The following is an 18,681-nucleotide window of genomic DNA, read 5'->3' on the forward strand; positions in this document are numbered from 1 at the left end:
GTTTTATTAAAAAAGAAACAACAAAATTAAAGTTTAAAGGGGCATAATAGTTGAAAAATTAAATGCTCTTATTCTGGTTCAGAGCAGCATCCACTGCTGAGCCAATCAGCAGCACAAGTTATCCAGCTGAGTCATGTGCCATGCCTGATGATTGGATAAGCAGCAGTTTCCGCTTGGGGCCAACAGTGCTATGGATTTTTTTTTTTTAATATATATATTTTTATTATTATTTTTTAAGGCTACTATACTCCACTAGGGACGTTTTCTACCCTGTATACAATAGACCAGCATTTAAAAATGTTGAAAGCATTTTTTCATGAAAAGTTATGTTAAAACTTAAATTTAAACTTAAAAACATACATTTAAAATACTTTATTAACTGATATTTATTTATTAATGTTAATTGACTGACAGTTCTGTTGTCAGAGAAACAAAAAATACTGAAATACATTTTAAAATAACCTACATTTTTAAATGCCATCTTAGCACAATGTTCCTTAAACAGAGTTGCACATTAAAACAATTTTTATAAGATACCTGAACCAAATGTACCTTTCGATGATCATGTTCTGGGCCCAGATGTAGTATCTACAGAAAAGTAAATGTTAAATATACATCCTGTATATATTTGGTCATTATTGTAAAGTCTGAATAAAAAAAAAGTTGATGAGAATGTGTTCTATTGCATTGGCTGGGAAAAATAAAGAGGCTTAAAGGGACAGTCTACTCAAAACTAAACTTTCATGATTCAGATAGGGCATGCAATTTTAAACAACTTTCCAATTTACTTTTATCATCAAATTTGCTTTGTTCCCTTGGTGGTATTTTTAAAAAGTTAAACCTAGCTTGTCTCAAACTGATTTCTAAACAGTTGAAAACCGCCTCCTAGCTCAGAGCATTTTGAAAGTTTTTCACAGTTAGACTGTGCTAGTTCACATGTGTCATATAGATAACATTGTGCTCACTCCCGTGAAGTTATTTGGGAGTCTTCACTGATTGACTACACTGCATGTCTGTCAAAGGCACTTAGATAAGGAGGCTGTCTGCAAAGGCTTAGATACAGGGTAATCACAGAGGTAAAAAGTATATTAATATAACTGTGTTGGTTATGAAAAAACGGGGAATGGGTAATAAAAGAATTATCTATCTTTTCAAATAAGAACAATTTTGGTGTAGACTGTCCCTTTAAAGGGATACTAAACCTAATGCGGGGCTCGTTTCCATTGAGCCGTAATTCCGTTTGCGTACACTCGCTAACCGATAAATATGTTGTCGGAAGCAATATCGTTTATCGACTGCTTCCAACGGCCCGTTATAACCCAATTTCGGCAACCGGACTCTGGCTGCCGAAAACATTATCGTGTCCCATACTAATCTTTAAATTATACCCGGTTTCCAATGCCCGCACAAACCGTAAATACACTGTCGGAGGCTGTGCCATCCCCCCCACATCACAACTTATAATAAATGTATTAACCTCTAAACTGCCATACCCCACAATGCAAACTATCTATTAAATCTATTAACCCCTTATCCGCAATACCCCCACAACGGAGACTATCTATTAATTCTATTATCCCCTAATCCCACAACGCAAATAACTAATCACTAAGCCCCCTAACCTAACACCCGCTAAATTAACCCCATTACATAAATTAAAATAATCCTAAATTACAATTAAAATAAAAAAGCTAACATAACTTGAAAAATAAAAAAAGCTAAGTTTAAATTAAGTTGAAATTACAGAAAATAAAAAAGTCTAACATTACATAAAATAATAAAGAAAATTATCAAAAATTTAAAAATTAAACCTAATCCCTATGAAAATAAAAAAAGCCTCCCCAAAATAAAAACACCCCCTAATCTAATACTAAACTACCAATAGCCCTTAAAGGGCCTTTTGTAGGGCATTGCCCTAAGTTAAACAGCTCTTTTACCTTTAAAAAAAACTAAATTCCTACAACAGTAAAACCCCTCACCCACCAAACCCCCCAAAATAAAAAAAACAACACTAAAAAATCCTAAACTATCCATTGCTCTTAAAGGGGCATTTGTATGGGCATTGCCCTTAAAAGGGCATTTAGCTCTTTTACTGCCCTTAAAAGGGCATTCAGCACTTTTTCAGCACCCAAATCCCTAATCTAAAAAAAAATTTAAAAAAAGCCTAAATCTAACCCCCAGATAGGTACTCACTGTTCCTGAAGTCCGGAAGTGAAGTTTTCTTCCAAGTGGCGACCTCTTCTATCTTCATCCAGGACCGCGGAATTGAAGATCTGCGACCACGGAACTGAAGACCAGCGACTGCGGAACCATGGAGCATGGAAGATCCTCTTCTTACGATCGTCGCCGTACACTGAATAGAGACTTTAAGGTACGCGATTATATATGGCGTCCCTTGCATTCCTATTGGCTGATTTGATTCTTCCAATTCAAATCAGCCAATAGGATGAGAGCTACTGAATTGATTTCCTATATGAACAATCAAATCAGCCAATAGGAATGCAAGGGACGCCATATATAATCGCATACCTTAAATTCACTATTCAGTGTACGGCAGCGATTGTACGAAGAGGATCCTCCACGCTCCATGGTTCCACGGTCGCTTGTCTTCAGTTCTGTGGTCCTGGATGAAGATAAAAGAGGTCGCCACTTGGAAGAAAACTTCACCGCCGGACTTCAGGAACTGTAAGTACCTATCTGGGGGTTAGAGTTAGGCTTTTTTTTAAAAAAATTATTATTTAGATTAGGGATTTGGGCGCTGAAAAAGAGCTGAATTCCCTTTTAAGGGCAGTAAAAGAGCTGAATACCCTTTTAAGGGCAATGCCCATACAAATGCCCCTTTAGGGGCAATGGGTAGTTTAGGATTTTTTAGCCTTAGCTTTTTTATTTTGGGGGGTTTGGTGGGTGGGGGGTTTTACTGTTAGGGGGAACATAGTTTTTTTAAAGGTAAAAGAGCTATTTAACTTAGGGCAATGCCCTACAATAGGCCCTTTTAGTTTAGTATTAGATTAGGGGGTGTTTTTATTTTGGGGGGGCTTTTTTATTTTCATAGGGATTAGGTTTAATTTTTAAATTTTTGATAATTTTGTTTATTTTTTTTATGTAATGTTAGACTTTTTTATTTTCCGTGATTTTATCTTAATTTAACCTTAGTTTTTTTATTTTTTAAGTAATGTTAGCTTTTTTATTTTAATTGTAATTTAGGATTATTTTAATTTATGTAATGGGGTTAATTTAGGGGGCTTTGTGGGGGGATGGCGGTTTAGGGGTTTAGGGGTTAATAACTTTGATAGATACTTTGCGGTATGGGGGTTGGCGGATTAGGGGTTAATACATTAGTTATTGCGGTGGGGGTTGTGGTTGAGAGGTAGATATCGCGCATGTATTAGTTGTTTGATTTTATTCTAACAGCGAGTGAAGGGTAAAATATACGGCGCCACATATGTATGCTGCGCCGTATATGCGATCGAGTGTAGTGTAAGGTCGGGTTACCATTGTAACCTATTAATGTTTTAGAAATCCAGCTAGCTTACACCTTCACGAAAAGAGCAACCGCACGCAAAGCGGAAACCTTTTCAATGGAAACCTGGTACTAAAATAGAGCCGTAAATTACTTTTAGCTGTCGGCCGCTTCGATAGCTTATGGCTCCATTTTTAACTGCTCAATGTAAGCGAGTCCACTGTCGGCATTTAACATTGCACAAGCATTTCTAGTGAAAAGCTTGTGCAATGCCGCCCCTGCACATTCACGGCCAATCGACGGCTAGCAAAGGGTGTCAATCACCCCGACCGCTGATTCTTAACTTTTGTTTCCGGCGAGCCTGAAGGCTCGCGTGGAAACAGCTGCATTCGCAACTTCTTAAATCGACCCCTCAGTCTGAATTAAAAACTGAGTAGTAGTTTTTTCTCTCACTAATTTCAAAGTTAATTTAATTTTTCTTTCTCCTGAATCATGTGACAGTCATCAGCCAATCACAAAATGCATATTAGGAGATGGTGCCTCAGACAGTGTGCATAAAAAAATTGTGCACATTTTGATAATGGAAATGAATTGGAAAGTTTTTTTACAATTGCATGCTCTGTCTGAATCATGAAAGTTTAATTTTGACTTTAGTGTTCCTTTAAATTGTAAGAGTTATGCCTGAAGCCTGTGTACCTGTGTACGTGTGTTGCTGTTTGTCACAGTGTACTCTGGCATAATCTGCAACTTGCTGTCTCATTAATTTCCTACTCACCTTGTATTTGTAGGCCCCAAAACCTGGTCCCTATGTCAAAGAAATGATGGACGCTGCTACCTTTTACACAAACAGGGTATTAAAAGATTACAAAAACACGTAAGTTTACATTTGATTTTGTTATCTTGAATGCTGATAGATGGAGCCTTAAAACAACATTAGACATAATTAAAAGAGTATTTTAAGTGTTTGTGTACAAGTGTGTATATATATGTGTGTGTGTGTGTATATATATATATATATATATATATATATATATATCTGTATGTGTATGTATATATATATATATATATATATATATATATATAACAGTGGATTTGCACTCTCACTGTACAGGGGCAGCTACCAAGGTGTCAGGATGTTGGCATGGATAGAGTATCAAAGGATCCACACTCACTGGATTTAGTCAAATTTAGAGTTTTATTTGGTGACATTTCAGGAAACAAGACTCCCCTTCCTCAGACCATATATATATTTATGCTATTTAGGGCTAGATTACGAGTGTAGCCGTATTTTGCGATTCTGTTCGCGTTAACTCAGCTAGAAGTAAGCTTTTTACGCGCGTCAGGTAGCGCGCATATTACAAGTTTAAATAAAAAGTTATTGTCCCAGGGCTAACCCAACGCATGCAAAGAGTCTTGCAAATCAGACATGAAACATTAATATTTCACGTTCTAATATTCTTCACATAGCAAAACATTTTCTATTTTTTCATAAATACATATTTCTATGTATATCTAATGTTTATTTAGTAAAATATATATCAATATAAACTATAGGTAGACAGACATACAGATAGATAAACATATATATATATATATATATATATATATATATAAAAGAATATCTATTTATAAATATAAAGAACATATTCCCCTATGTGAAGAACATTGGAATGTGAAATACTTACAGTAAATATATAGTTAAAACCTTTATTAAAAATAAATATTGCGGGGGGCAGAGCACAATGACATAGCTCCGGCTATATACTGCAAATAATCATATATTTGGCCGTTCAGCCCAGCCTAATTTATAGTCACAAGTCACCAACTAGCCCATATACTTTACATTACAAAATTGCAGGTTAAGAGATAGTGGCAAGTAAATAAATTCTGCAGAATCCTGTGGCACCCTTTGCCGAGATCCTTGTGAGTGGCCATCTTTCTGCTGGTGAGGGAGACGTTTGTCTCGGACACGAGGTAACAGTAGCTGGCATTGAGGATGGTAACTCTGAAGAAGGAACCCTTATATGATACCCTTTCCTAACAATAATGGTGGTAGGAGCACTCAAGGAAGAACTATGCGACTTGCTGAGAGACCACCTGTCTGAACTACGCACACTAATTACACAGTGGTTTGGGAAACTACATATGTGGCATGCGGCTCAAGATGGCGCCGGACCACAGCTGAATATTACTACCCCTATAGAACCTTGTAATCTGAGCACTGACACCCAGGTCTCTATTGGATACAGTGAGACCGCAAACATTTCTCACGCTTCGGAGACATACCTACCTAAGGAGCACCAGATGTCCGGACAGATCTACCACCCAGCGCTCATACAGCTAGACAGTGCAGAACCTACTCGATTCACTCCCCAATACAGAAAAGGGCAGTCGACTCAGTGGGTAGGCGTTACTTTGGCAACTTTTAAGGTAATCTATATCTCTAAGTACCCATTCGCTGCAAGAGAAGCGAGTGAAAAATACAGTCCTGACCCTGTGTTGATGGGGACAGGGAAACAAGCACGGCAATGGTCTGGCAGGATTGTTCCCAAGTCATTAGGCGACTTCACCCCAAGTATAAGGGTTCATATCATCCCAGTATTTCTCCTGCACCTGATACTAGCAGGAGAGGAGTTGGTCGACTGTCTCCTGCACAATGGAACCTGCCTTCACAGTTTGCCGGGCAGATTGTGCATAGACTGAGCCATTGACCTTGCCTCACACTATATCATCCTGAACAGTATGAAATCTCTGAGCCGGATATAATGGACAATTCTACAAGACTGAAGTTTACCTTTATATTATCCTTCTTACTACAAAGTTTAAAATAATTGACTAGCGGGTACCTATTAGTGGTTATTGTATGGTGCATACAGTTGAATGTTATTGTTATTTATCTTAATAGGGACTAGGGTATGCACTTTGATAGATTGATATTTCTGGTCAATATGTCTAACACTCCTATACATGGAATCCATATATGTATATACTTTTCATATGTTCATCTCTTCAGAAGGTGCTCTAGGAGGGTCTGAACTAGCATTGTAATTTATTTATTTTTTGCCTTAAAATATGATATGGGAAACAGTACACCAGATAACAGTCAGTAGATATCAACACTTGATAAGATCTTAAGATAGTCCTATGGGTCTGAAATAGGTAACACTTAATCATAACCTGGACTTTTGTACACGTTTTGTTTTCAAACATCTGTCACTATGCTGCCAGCGGCCGAGGTAGCGTGAAACCCCATTTAAGTCCAGGCTTCCTTTATAGCTAATACCAGATGATCATACAAACAGTCGGCTAGATTACGAGTTTGGCGTTAGAGACTGTGCGGTGCTAACGAGCAGTTTATGCTCACCGCTCACTTACAGACAGCGCTGGTATTATGGGTTTTTACAACCCAGACAAGAAGTGAGCGTTGAGCAAAATTTTACTCCTTACCGCACTCCAATACTAGCGCTGCTTACATTAGCGGTGAGCTGGTGTAACGTGCTCGTGCACGATTTTGCCATAGGAATCAACGGGGAGAGCCAGCTGAAAAAAAGTCTAACACCTGCCAAAAAGCATTGATTCCTATGGGGAAATACATTTTATGTCTACACCTAACACCCTAACATGAACCCCGAGTCTAAACACTCCTAATCTTACACTTATTAACCCCTAATCTGCCTCCCCCGACATCGCCGCAGCCTACATTATATTATTAACCCCTAATCTGCCGCTCCGGACACCGCTGCCACCTACATTATACTTATGAACCCCTAATCTGATGCCCCCAACATTGCCGACACCTACATTATATTTATTAACCCTAATCTGCCTTCCCCAATGTGGTCGCAACCTACCTACACTTCTTAACCCCTAATCTGCCGTCCCAAATGTCGCCGCCACTATTCTAAATTTATTAACCCCTTAACCTAAGTTTAACCCTAACCCTAACACCCCCTAACTTAAATATAATTTAAATCAATATAAATAAAATTACTATCATTAACTAAATTATTACTATTTAAAACTAAATACTTACCTATAAAATAAACCATAAGCTAGCTACAATATAACTAATAATTACAGGCAAGTTTGTATTTATTTTAACTAGGTAGAATAGTTACTAAATAGTTATTAACTATTTAATAAACTAACTAGTTAAAATAAATACAAAAAGTACCTGTAAACTAAAACCTAACCTAAGTTACAATTACACCTAACACTACACTATAATTAAATTAATTCCCTAAACTAAATACAATTAAATACAATTAAATAAAATTATCTAAAGTACAAAAAAAACACACTAAATTACAGAAAATAATAAACAAATTCCAAGATTTTTAAACTAATTACACCTAATCTAATCCCCCTAACAAAATAAAAAAGCCCCCCAAAATAAAAAAAGTCCTAACCTACACAAAATTACAAATAGCACTTAAAAGGGCCTTTTGCGGGGCATTGCCCCAAAGTAATCATCTCTTTTACCTGTAAAAAAAAATTACAAAACCCCCCAACATTAAAACCCACACAACCAACCCTACTCTAAAACCCACCAATACCCCCTTAAAAAACCTAACACTAACCCCTTGAAGATCACCTTACCGGGAGAAGTCTTCACCCAACCGGGCCGAAGTCCTCAACGAATCCGGCAGAAGTGGTCCTCCAGAAGGGCAGAAGTGGTCCTCCAGACGGGCAGAAGTCTTCATCCAGACGGCATCTTCTATCTTCATCCACCCGGTGCGGAGCGGGTCCATCTTCAAGACATCCGACGCGGAGCATCCTCTTCTTTCCACGGCGACTGAAGAATGAAGGTACCTTTAAGTGACGTCATCCAAGATGGCATCCCTTCAATTCCGATTGGCTGATAGAATTCTATCAGCCAATCGGAATTAAGGTAGAAAAAATCCTCTTGGATGACGTCACTTAAAGGTACCTTCATTCTGTGTTAGCCGTCGATTGAAGAGGATGCTCCACATCGGATGTCTTGAAGATGGACCCGCTCCGCGCCAGATGGATGAAGATAGAAGATGCCGTCTGGATGATGACTTCTGCCCGTCTGGAGGACCACTTCGCCCGGCTTGGATGAAGACTTCTCCCGGATTCGTTGAGGACTTTGGCCCGGTTGGGTGAAGACTTCTCCCGGTAAGGTGATCTTCAAGGGGTTAGTGTTAGGTTTTTTTAAGGGGTTATTGGGTAGGTTTTAGAGTAGGGTTGGTTGTGTTTAGGGTTAGACTTAGGTTTAGGGGTTAACAACTTTAATATAGTGGCGGCGACGTTTGGAGCGGCAGATTAGGGGTTAATAAATGTAGGTAGGTGGCGTCGATGTTAGGGCCGGCAGATTAGGGGTTAATAATATTTAACTAATGTTTGCAAGGCGGGAGTGCGGCGGTTTAGGGGATAATATATTTATTATAGTGGCGGCGATGTCCGGTTCGGCAGTTTAGGGGTTAAAAATTTATTTTAGTGTTTGCGATGCGGGAGGGCCTTGGTTTAGGGGTTAATAGGTAGTTTATGGGTGTTAGTGTACTTTTTAGCACTTTAGTTAAGAGTTTTATGCTACGGCGTTGTAGTGTAAAACTCTTAACTACTGACTTTAAAATGCTGTACCAGTGTTGACAGGAGAGGGTGTACCGCTCACTTTTTGGCAGACTCGTAATACCGGCGCTAAGTTCCATTGAAAATATAGGATACACAATTGACGTAAGTGGATTTGCTGTATTTCCAAGTCTGGCCAAAAAAGTGAGCGGTACACCTGTACCGTCAAGAATCCTAATACCAGCGGGCGTTAAAAAGCAGTGTTGGGACCGGCCAACGCTGCTTTTTAAGCCAAACGCCAAACTCGTAATCTAGCCGTATGTCTTTTGCCCCGGCCTGGAGGCAAGAAACATTGTGAAGATGGGGGTAACAACGCCTACACTGAGCTTAGTGTGACTTAGTAACTCCCCCACCAGCAGTTACAGGAAATCAGTGCTTAACAAGATTTTTTTAGCTGTAAACTGTGCAGGCTGGTAATTACATAATCGCATTCCACACATCCCTTTCAAACATATGTGGAGTACGATTACGTAATTGTGAGCATGCGCAGGCAGAGGTAGCAAATCTCAACAAGGTAGCTACATTCAATAGGACACCACGATAAACCCCTTTTTGCTTGTGTGCGACAGCGCACCACTCATAATCTAGCCCTTAATTTGCTGTGGCCAATGCACTGATCAAGCAGTCATGTAGAATATGGTAGACTCAGGGTTCTGAATGTTTTAGTGTGAACTCCAGCATCTCTGAAGGGCAATGGAAAAACATAAATACAATTTTCAGAGTTAAAAGGATATTAAACACCTCTTGCTTTTGTGTACAAAGTGTGCTTTGTAGAGAGGCCAAAAAGCAAAAATCTGTAACCTATGGCCTAGTTTCCATTTCTGTTGTATACCATGTAAACTGATGGTAACAACAGATATCTCCTTTGCAGTTTATGCAGATGTTTTATGTTACCAACAATTTAAACAGTTTACAACAGCAATTAAACCACACCTATGTTTTCAAAATGCTGCAAAATGCACAAATCAGTTGTTTGATTTGCAGCATATGCAGATGACAGAATTTTGCTTTTTGGCTCTAGGGAGCATGGAACAAAGCATAATTTTACACAAAAAAGTAATAAATAACAGAAGTATATTACATTAAATAATGGAAATACATTTTCCTACACAAAATTTAACAATTTATGGAAGATACTATTTTGCGTTCAATATTATTTAAAGTTTCTAGCATTGCAATAGAAGTTTACATACAATTTACTGATTGATGTAAAATTAAATTTAAATATTTCATGAGGCACTTATTACACAAAAAATCAAATTATTTATCTAAATTAGTGGATATAAGATAAACATATTGGAATACAATAGCAAAAATGAAATACTGTGTTTTTTTTTTTTTTCTTACTTTTATCATTGAGAAAAATAGTTGAAAGAACTTCTGTTTTCAATCGTAGACCTCACACAGTTTGTGCAGGCACAATATTTTAAACTATTCATGTATCTTTTGTCAGGAACACAAGATGTTACTTTGCTTGGAGAATATAAAACATGAATTGTTAATGAAATTGCTCAATGTGAATGGAACAGTGTGAGGTCTTTCCAGCAACTGAAGCATTTTATTGTATGGAGTGAATAATTCTTATATTTTCCAGAGTTTCACATGTGCGTATATTTATTCATGCTGAAGTACAGTAATAAAAGTGCAAGAAATAGGTTTGACTTGGTTCACTTTAATGTACTATATCTAACTTTGTTAAAACATGCCATGTTATTTTATCTGTTGGTTACTTTAAGGGTTTATGTAACTGTGTGCGCTAATACTTGTGCTTTCACTCTGTATAGTGATGCACGTCATGTGGATTGGGTCAAGTCATGCTTGAATATTTGGACTGAGTTGCAAGCATATATTAAAGAATATCATACCACTGGTGTTTCTTGGCTTAAAGATGTAAGTAAATAAAATTAAACTTTATTTAAATTGTATGCACAAACATGCTCTACCTTTTGATTATACTTTAAATTGAAACAACCTTTTAATTACCTTTTTTTATGCAAAAAAAATGTATATATCTTTAACATGTTTAACTGCTGCTTATCCATATACTTGGTAGAAAAATTAATACTGTGTCACTTTAAAGGGACACGAAACACGACATTTTTCTTTCATAATTCAGATAAATCATGTAACTTAAAGCAAGTTTCTAATTTACTTCTATTATCACATTTTTTTTGTTCTCTTGGTATCTTTGTTGAAAAGCAGAGATGTAAGCTCAGGAGTGTACACGTGTCTGAAGCACTATATGAAAGCAGTTTTGCAAGAATGTTATCCATTTATTAGACCACTAGACGGCAGCACTATTGCCTGCCATGTAGTGCAACAGACACCTACAGAGGTATCTTGTCAACAAAAAATACCATGGGAAGAAGAAAATTTGATAATAAAAGTAAATAGGAATGTTTTTTTTTAATAAATGATATGCTCTGTCTGAATCACAAAATATTTTGGGGGGTTTCATATCCCTTTAAGTAAAAGAGTTTACATTTAAATAGAAGCGATAAAGATATAAATATACGTGTACACAACTAATAGGGCTGTACTAGTGACCCCTGTGTAATAGAGACATCTAACTGAGTTATTGGTGGAAAAGAACTTATCTCTACAACAAGTTTGATTAAAAAAAATGGCACAGGAACAATTGTTTTAAAAAGGCAGCAATATGTTTCTAAGTTCTTTGTGACAAAACTGGCCTCCTCGTTTGTTTATTGCAGAAGCCAATATTACATTACTGAACTTTGAATATTGGAAATAACAGTGAAGAAATGTATATCTGCTTCCAAGTTAACATTCCAAACTTCATGTAAACTATTAGCTTATTGTTCTATGAATTTGAAAGTGTGCTTAAACAAAGACAATATATTGTTTTCTTTTTTTTTTCTTCAGGAAAGTTAGTAAGGAGTTAACATTTATGCTTCTTTACCATAATTGACCTTTCTAGCACACCAACAGCTGTACCAAGCAACTGTTCTTTTTATTTTTGTGGTCCCTGCCAAATTGTTATTGCCTTCCTTCAGAGATACCATTATACTACAGCACGCTCCTCTATAGCTGCAGGGAGGCGGGAGCTGACAGCAGGTGTGACACCCTCTATCAACAAGTCCTTACAATAGTTGACTGTCATCATGCTTACATTAAAACACTTACAGTGTGTTACCCCTAAGACAGCAGAACAACTGGTGGTTGTTGAAGCTTAGAAACATGTGTGTGCTAAAAACTTGTGCTGGAGGAATAACAGGCGGTAAAGGTGGTAGTGGAAAATGATTTGCATTAAACTTTATTGTCTAACACACACATTAGGGCCTATTCTAATTATAAGGATAGTTATGCCAATTGTCATCATACTTTAATCCATTCTAATTTATTAGGAAATGTAGTAATCATTAACTTATCCCGTATTTTGCAGAAATTGAAAGCAGTATTCCAGCCCATCAAAAACATTTTGGAACGTTTTCTTTTTTACTTTTCTAATTCAACAATAGCCTCGACTCTTGAGATTTTGACCCGTAGCATTTGATAGTCATACACCATTTTTAAAAATTGTAAGGTTTTTGCATATACTAATTCAAGATATTAAAGGGACAGTCTAAATTATTATTGTTTAAAAAGATAAATCATTTTATTACGCATTAATATACTTTTTACCTCTTTGATTACCTTGTATCTAAACCTTTGCAGACTGTCCACTTATTTCAGTTATTTTGACAGACTTGCATTTTATCCAATCAGTGCTGCCTCAAAAAAAAACTCCACAGGAGTGAGCACAATGTTTTATATATATGGCAAACATGAACTGTCTAGTGCTGTCTATCTGTGAAAAACTGTCAAAATGCAGATACAAGGTGACCTTCAAGGGCTTTGAAATTAGCATATGAGCCTACTTAGGTTTAGCTTTCTACAAAGAATACCAAGAGAACAAAGCAAATTTGATGATAAAAGTAAATTGGAAAGTTGTTTAAAATGACATGCCCAATCTAAATCATGAAAATGTAATTTTGACTAGACTGTCCCTTTTATAAACATAATTGCTTCCTGGTTGAATAAGAATTTAAAACCAAATAAAATATAGTTTTTAAACTATGAAACTTAAATACCATCACAAGAATGCTGATATATAAAAATGTAGTGTAAGGATATTTAAAAATGTTACATATAAAGTTATGCAAAATTATTTTAAATTGTTTAGAGCAGTGCTTTCCAAACTGTGTCTCGTGACCCATTAGTGTGTTGGCGGCAGTGTGTAGGCGTGTCCTTGCTTAAGTACAAATTTTTTTGAATTTAAAATTATTTTTAAATTTTCTTTTGGTTTGCCGACTTTCTGCCTGCCTGCTATGCATATCACGTGGTTGACACGTGATTGATGCCTAGTGGGTCACAGATCATCTTAACCTATTGGCACAGCTTAGCGGGAACTGAAACTATACCCATTGGCGGCATATCAGCCAATCGGATGAGAGCTACTGTAATTCTATTGTCTGATTTGAATAGCCAATAGAATAAGAGCTACTGACATTCTATTGTCTATTCAAATCAGCCAATAGAATTACAGTAGCTCTCATCCGATTGGCTGATTTGAATTTGAAGGCTCAAATCAGCCAATAGGAATTCAAGGGACGCCATTTTTAATCGCGTACCTTGAATTCCTATTCAGTGTACGGCGGAGATCGTATGAAGAGGATCCTCCACGCTCCATGGCTCCGCGGTCTTCAGTTTCAGCGTCGCCGATCTTCAGTTCCAGCGTGGCCAGTCTTCAGTTCCAGAGTGGACGGTCTTCAGCTCTGCGGTCATCGGTCTTCAACTCCTCCGCTCCATGCCGGCTGGTTCCTGGAAGAAGAAGAGGTTGCCGCTTGGAAGAAGACTTCACCGCCTGGAACAGGACCTTCTCCGCCGGTCTTCAGGACAGGTAAGGACCACTTGGGGGTTAGACTTAGGTTTTTTTAAGGGGGGATCGGGTGGGTTTTAGAGTAGGGGTGTGTGGGTAGTGGGTTGTAATGGGGAGGTTGTTCTTTTTTTTACAGGTAAAAGAGCTGATTACTTTGGGGCGATGCCCCGCAAAAGGCTCTTTTAATGGCTGGTAATAGAGCTGATTACTTTTGTAATTTAGTTTCGGGTAGGGAAATTTTATTATATTGGGGGGCTTTTTTATTTTATTAGGGGGCTTAGATTAGGAGTAAATAGCTTAAAATTCTTGTAATCTTTTTTATTTTTTGTAATTTAGTGTTTGTCTGTTTTTGTAATATAGTTTAGTTTATTTAATTGTATTTTAGTTTAGATAATTGTAGTTTATTTAATTAATTTATTGATAGTGTAGTGTTAACTTAGGTTAGGATTTATTTTACAGGTAATTTTGTAATTATTTTAACTAGGTAGCTATTAAATAGTTATTAACTATTTAATAGCTATTGTACCTAGTTAAAATAAATACAAAGTTACCTGTAAAATAAATATAAATCCTAAAATAGCTACAATGTAATTATTAATTATACTGTAGCTATCTTAGGGTTTATTTTATAGGTAAGTATTTAGTTTTAAATAGGAATAATTTAGTTAATAATATTAATATTATTTAGATTTATTTAAATAATAATTAAGTTAGGGGGTGTTAGGGTTAGACTTAGGTTTAAGGGGTAATATAGTTAATATAGGTGATGGCGGTGTAGGGGGCTCAGATTAGGGGTTAATAAATTTAAGATAGGTGGCCGCGGTGTAGGGGGATCAGATTAAGGGTTAATAAATTTAAGATAGGTGGCGGCGGTGTAGGGGGATCAGATTAGGGGTTAATAAATTTGATAGGTGGCGGCGGTGTAGGGGGCTCAGATTAGGGTTTAATATAGTTATTATAGGTGACGGCGGTGTAGGGGGCTCAGATTAGGGGTTAATATAGTTATTATAGGTGGCGGCAGTGTAGGGGGCTCAGATTAGGGGTTAATATAGTTAATATAGGTGGCGGCGGTGTAGGGGGGTCAGATTAGGGGTTAATATAGGTGGCAGCGGTGCAGGGGGGTCAGATTAGGGGGTAATACATTTAATGTAGGTGGCGGCGGGGTCCGGGAGTGGCGGTTTAGGGGTTAAACACTTTATTAGGTATTGTGGTGGGAGATTGCGGTTGACAGGTAGATAGACATTGCGCATGCGTTAGGTGTTTGATAGGTTTTATTTTGCAGGCAGTTTAGGGAGTTACGGGGCTCCAATACTCAGCGTAAGGCTTACTACACCTGCATTTTGTGGCGAGGTGAAAATGGAGTAAGATTTCTCTTACGCTGTATATTGGATACCAAACTGTGCGGCTTTTCTATACCAGTCTATGGGCCAAAAAGCTATGGCCGAAGGGTGAAATATACGAGCGTAACTTCTATGTTACGCCGTATATAGGATACCAAACCAGCACAAAATTTGGCGTCGCCGGCTTTTGCGGGCGATGCTGCATATCGGATCGGGCCCCATGTGACCATCTGATTCTATTTAAAGCTAGAGTATTATTACCTTCACCTTATATAAAATGCATGCAATGCATATGGGCCTTTGTCAATGCAAAGTTTAAAAAATGAATCTAGAAATGGCTATTTAAATGCCTTTCATACCAATCATAGCTTGCAAATGTATGTCTTTTATTATCAGTCATATGCTCATAAGAACAACATTATGATGTGAACCAGACACATATGCCCCTTTTACTGTGATTGTTTTGTATTTAAATAGATGTTTACAAAAATGTTGCAGAGATGATGTTGTGGTGGCCATAATATTGTTACAGTAATGTCATGTGCACAGAAATCTCAGGGCAAACATGTTGAAGTGATCTTAACAACTTGGATGACCTTATAGTCATCCAAGCAGTAGCCCTTCCCTATTAGTGATAAAGTTTACCCCTACCTTCAGTCCTAAACCCCAGTTCCTGATCTAAACAACCTATAAATAAACCTATAAATAAATACTCAAATTGTGAAGTACAGAACTAAAAAGGTAATTTTGTTTACTTAAACAGATACAGTATATTGGTGCAGACACTCATAACATATTGTCTATAATTTGCAAAAGGAAGAGTCAAAATAAGATAATACTATTTACAAAGAGAGGGAACCAAGCAATTAAAGGAACATATGAAACCCCAAAATTTTCCTCTTACTCATTTACTGTACCCACACATATTATATACCGTTTTTCTTGCCATTAAATGGACTTTCTAAAGATACCGTTATTTTCTTCATATCTTATAATTTACTATAAAAAAATTATAAAATGTGATGAAAAAATAAAAAATAAAACACTTTTTCTAACTTTGACCCCCAAAATCTGTTACACATCTACAACCATCAAAAAACTCCCATGCTAAATAGGGCAATGGGTAGCTTTGGTTTTTGTTAGTTAGGGTTTTTATTTTGGGGGATTGGTTGGGTGGTGGGTTTTACAGTTGGGGGGGGTCTTTGTATTTTTTTCAGAGAAAAGAGCAGATTTATTTAGGGCAATGCCCTACAAAAGGCCCTTTTAAGGGCTATTGATAGTTTATTGTAGGCTAGGGTTTTTTTTTATTTTGGGGAGGGGGCTTTTTTATTTTTATAGGGCTATTAGATTAGGTGTAATTGTTTTTATTTTGGATAATTTTGTTTGTTTTTTTTCATAATTTAGTGTTTGTTATTTTTTGTACTTTAGTGTTTTTTATTTTTTGTAATTTGGTATTTTTTGTAATTGTAGATTTAATTTTTTTAGTAGTGTTAGGTTTTTTTATGTGTAATTTAGTTTATTTAATTTGTAGTTATTTTAATTTTAGTATAATAGTAATGTTAGTTTAATTTATAGTTTAAACAGGTTTTTTTCAATAAAGTTAGGGGGTTGTTAGGTTTAGGGGCTAATAGTTTAATTTAGTTTTTGGCAATGTGGGGGGCTGGCGGTTTAGGGGTAAATAGGTTTATTTAGTGACAGTGATGTGGGAGGCCAGAGGTTTAAGGGTTAATAACTTTATTTAGTGGTGGCGATGTCGGGGAGCGGCAGAATAGGGGTTAATATCTTTATTATAATGTGGGCGATGTTGTGGTGCGGGGGAATAGGGGATAATAGTTTTATTATAGTGGTGGCAATGTCAGGCAGCCGCGGAATAGGGGTTAATACATTTTATTAGTGGCGGCGATGTCGGAAGTGGCAGATTAGGGGTTAATAACTTTATTATAGTGTTTGCAATGCGGGAGGGCCTCGGTTTAGGGGTAGTTTATGGGTGCTAGATGGCAGAACTATTTCATGCCATGTAGTGCTCTCAATACCTACTTAGGTATCTCTTCAAAACAGAATATCAGCAAATTTGATAATAGAAGTAAATTGGAGACTTTTTAAAAATGATATGCTCTGTCTGAATCACAAAATAATTTTTTTTGGGTGTAATTTCCCTTTAACCCCTTAATGACAACTGACGTACCAGGTACGTCATGCATTAACAACCAGTTAATGACAATAGACGTACCTGGTACGTCAGTTGTCTAAGAGAGTGCTGGAAGCGATCGCAATGGCTTCCAGCAGCTCTCAGGGTATTGCAGTGATGCCTCCATATGGAGGCATCCTGCAATACCTTTTTAGAAGATTCCGATGCAGAGAGAGCCACTCTGTGGCCCTCTCTGCACCGGTAGCGATGGTGCCGGTTCGTTGGTGGGTGGGAGCATAACAGGGAGGCGGGTGGGCGGCCCATCGCTACCCGGCATCCGGTTCCTGTAAGTGCAATGTGCACGCCGGGTGCTGGGAGCGTGCGGGGGCGCGCGTGCGCGCGCGCGATTAGCTGGCCACTGACACCAATGAGGAGGGAAGAGGGGGGAAAAAAGATTTTAAAAATATAAATATATAAGGATCTGGGAGGGGGAGGGGGTTGGGGTATTGTGGGGGGCTGCTACACTACAGAAAGTATTAATAATTACAAAAAGAGAAAAAGATACTTTTGTTTTTGGGGGCAAATTGGGTACTGGCAGACAGCTGCCAGTACCCAAGATGGCGGCAAATAGGTAGGGGAGAGTGTTAGAGAGCTGGGGGGGGGGGGGGATCATGGAGGTTGGGGCTAAGGCAGGGGTCCATCACAGCTAAAACATTTTATTTTTTTTTATTAAAAAAAAAGAAAAACTCCTTTTATTTAGTACTGGCAGACTTTCTGCCAGTACTTAAGATGGCGGGGACAATTGTGGGTTGGGGGAGGGAAGAGAGCTGTTTGGGAGGGATCAGGGGGTGGGATGTGTCAGGTGGGAGGCTGATCTCTACCCTAAAGCTAAAATTAACCCTGCAAGCTCCCTACAACCTACCTAATTAACCCCTTCACTGCTGGGCATAATTTACGTGTGGTGTTCAGCAGCATTTATCGGCCTTCTAATTACCAAAAAGCAATGCCAAAGCCATATATGTCTGCTATTTCTGAACAAAGGGGATCCCAAAGAAGCTTTTACAACAATTTGTGCCATAATAGCACAAGCTGTTTGTAAATACTTTCAGTGAGAAACCTAAAATTGTGAAAAATGAATTTTTTTTTAATTGTTTGCTCGCATTTGGCGGTGAAATAGTGGCATAAAATATATCAAAATGGGCCTAGATCAATACTTGGGGTTGTCTACTACACTACCCTAAAGCTAAAATTAACCATGCAAGCTCCCTACAACCTACCTAAT

At 37.6% G+C, this 18,681-nt stretch overlaps 1 protein-coding gene across 2 annotated transcripts in view; it reads left to right on the top strand.

Annotated features, from left to right (window-relative positions):
• CAP2 (cyclase associated actin cytoskeleton regulatory protein 2) overlaps positions 1-18,681 on the top strand; it is a 375,422-nt gene that overhangs the window by 292,352 nt on the left and 64,389 nt on the right. For both annotated transcript variants that reach the window (XM_053714772.1, XM_053714773.1), the window contains 2 exons: positions 4,249-4,334; positions 10,837-10,942. In XM_053714772.1, the coding sequence (XP_053570747.1) occupies positions 4,249-4,334; positions 10,837-10,942 (192 nt within the window). The remainder of the gene's footprint in view (positions 1-4,248; positions 4,335-10,836; positions 10,943-18,681) is intronic.

This window comes from Bombina bombina, chromosome 5 (assembly GCF_027579735.1).
Source record: "Bombina bombina isolate aBomBom1 chromosome 5, aBomBom1.pri, whole genome shotgun sequence".
In the NCBI taxonomy this organism is placed as follows: Eukaryota; Metazoa; Chordata; class Amphibia; order Anura; family Bombinatoridae; genus Bombina; species Bombina bombina.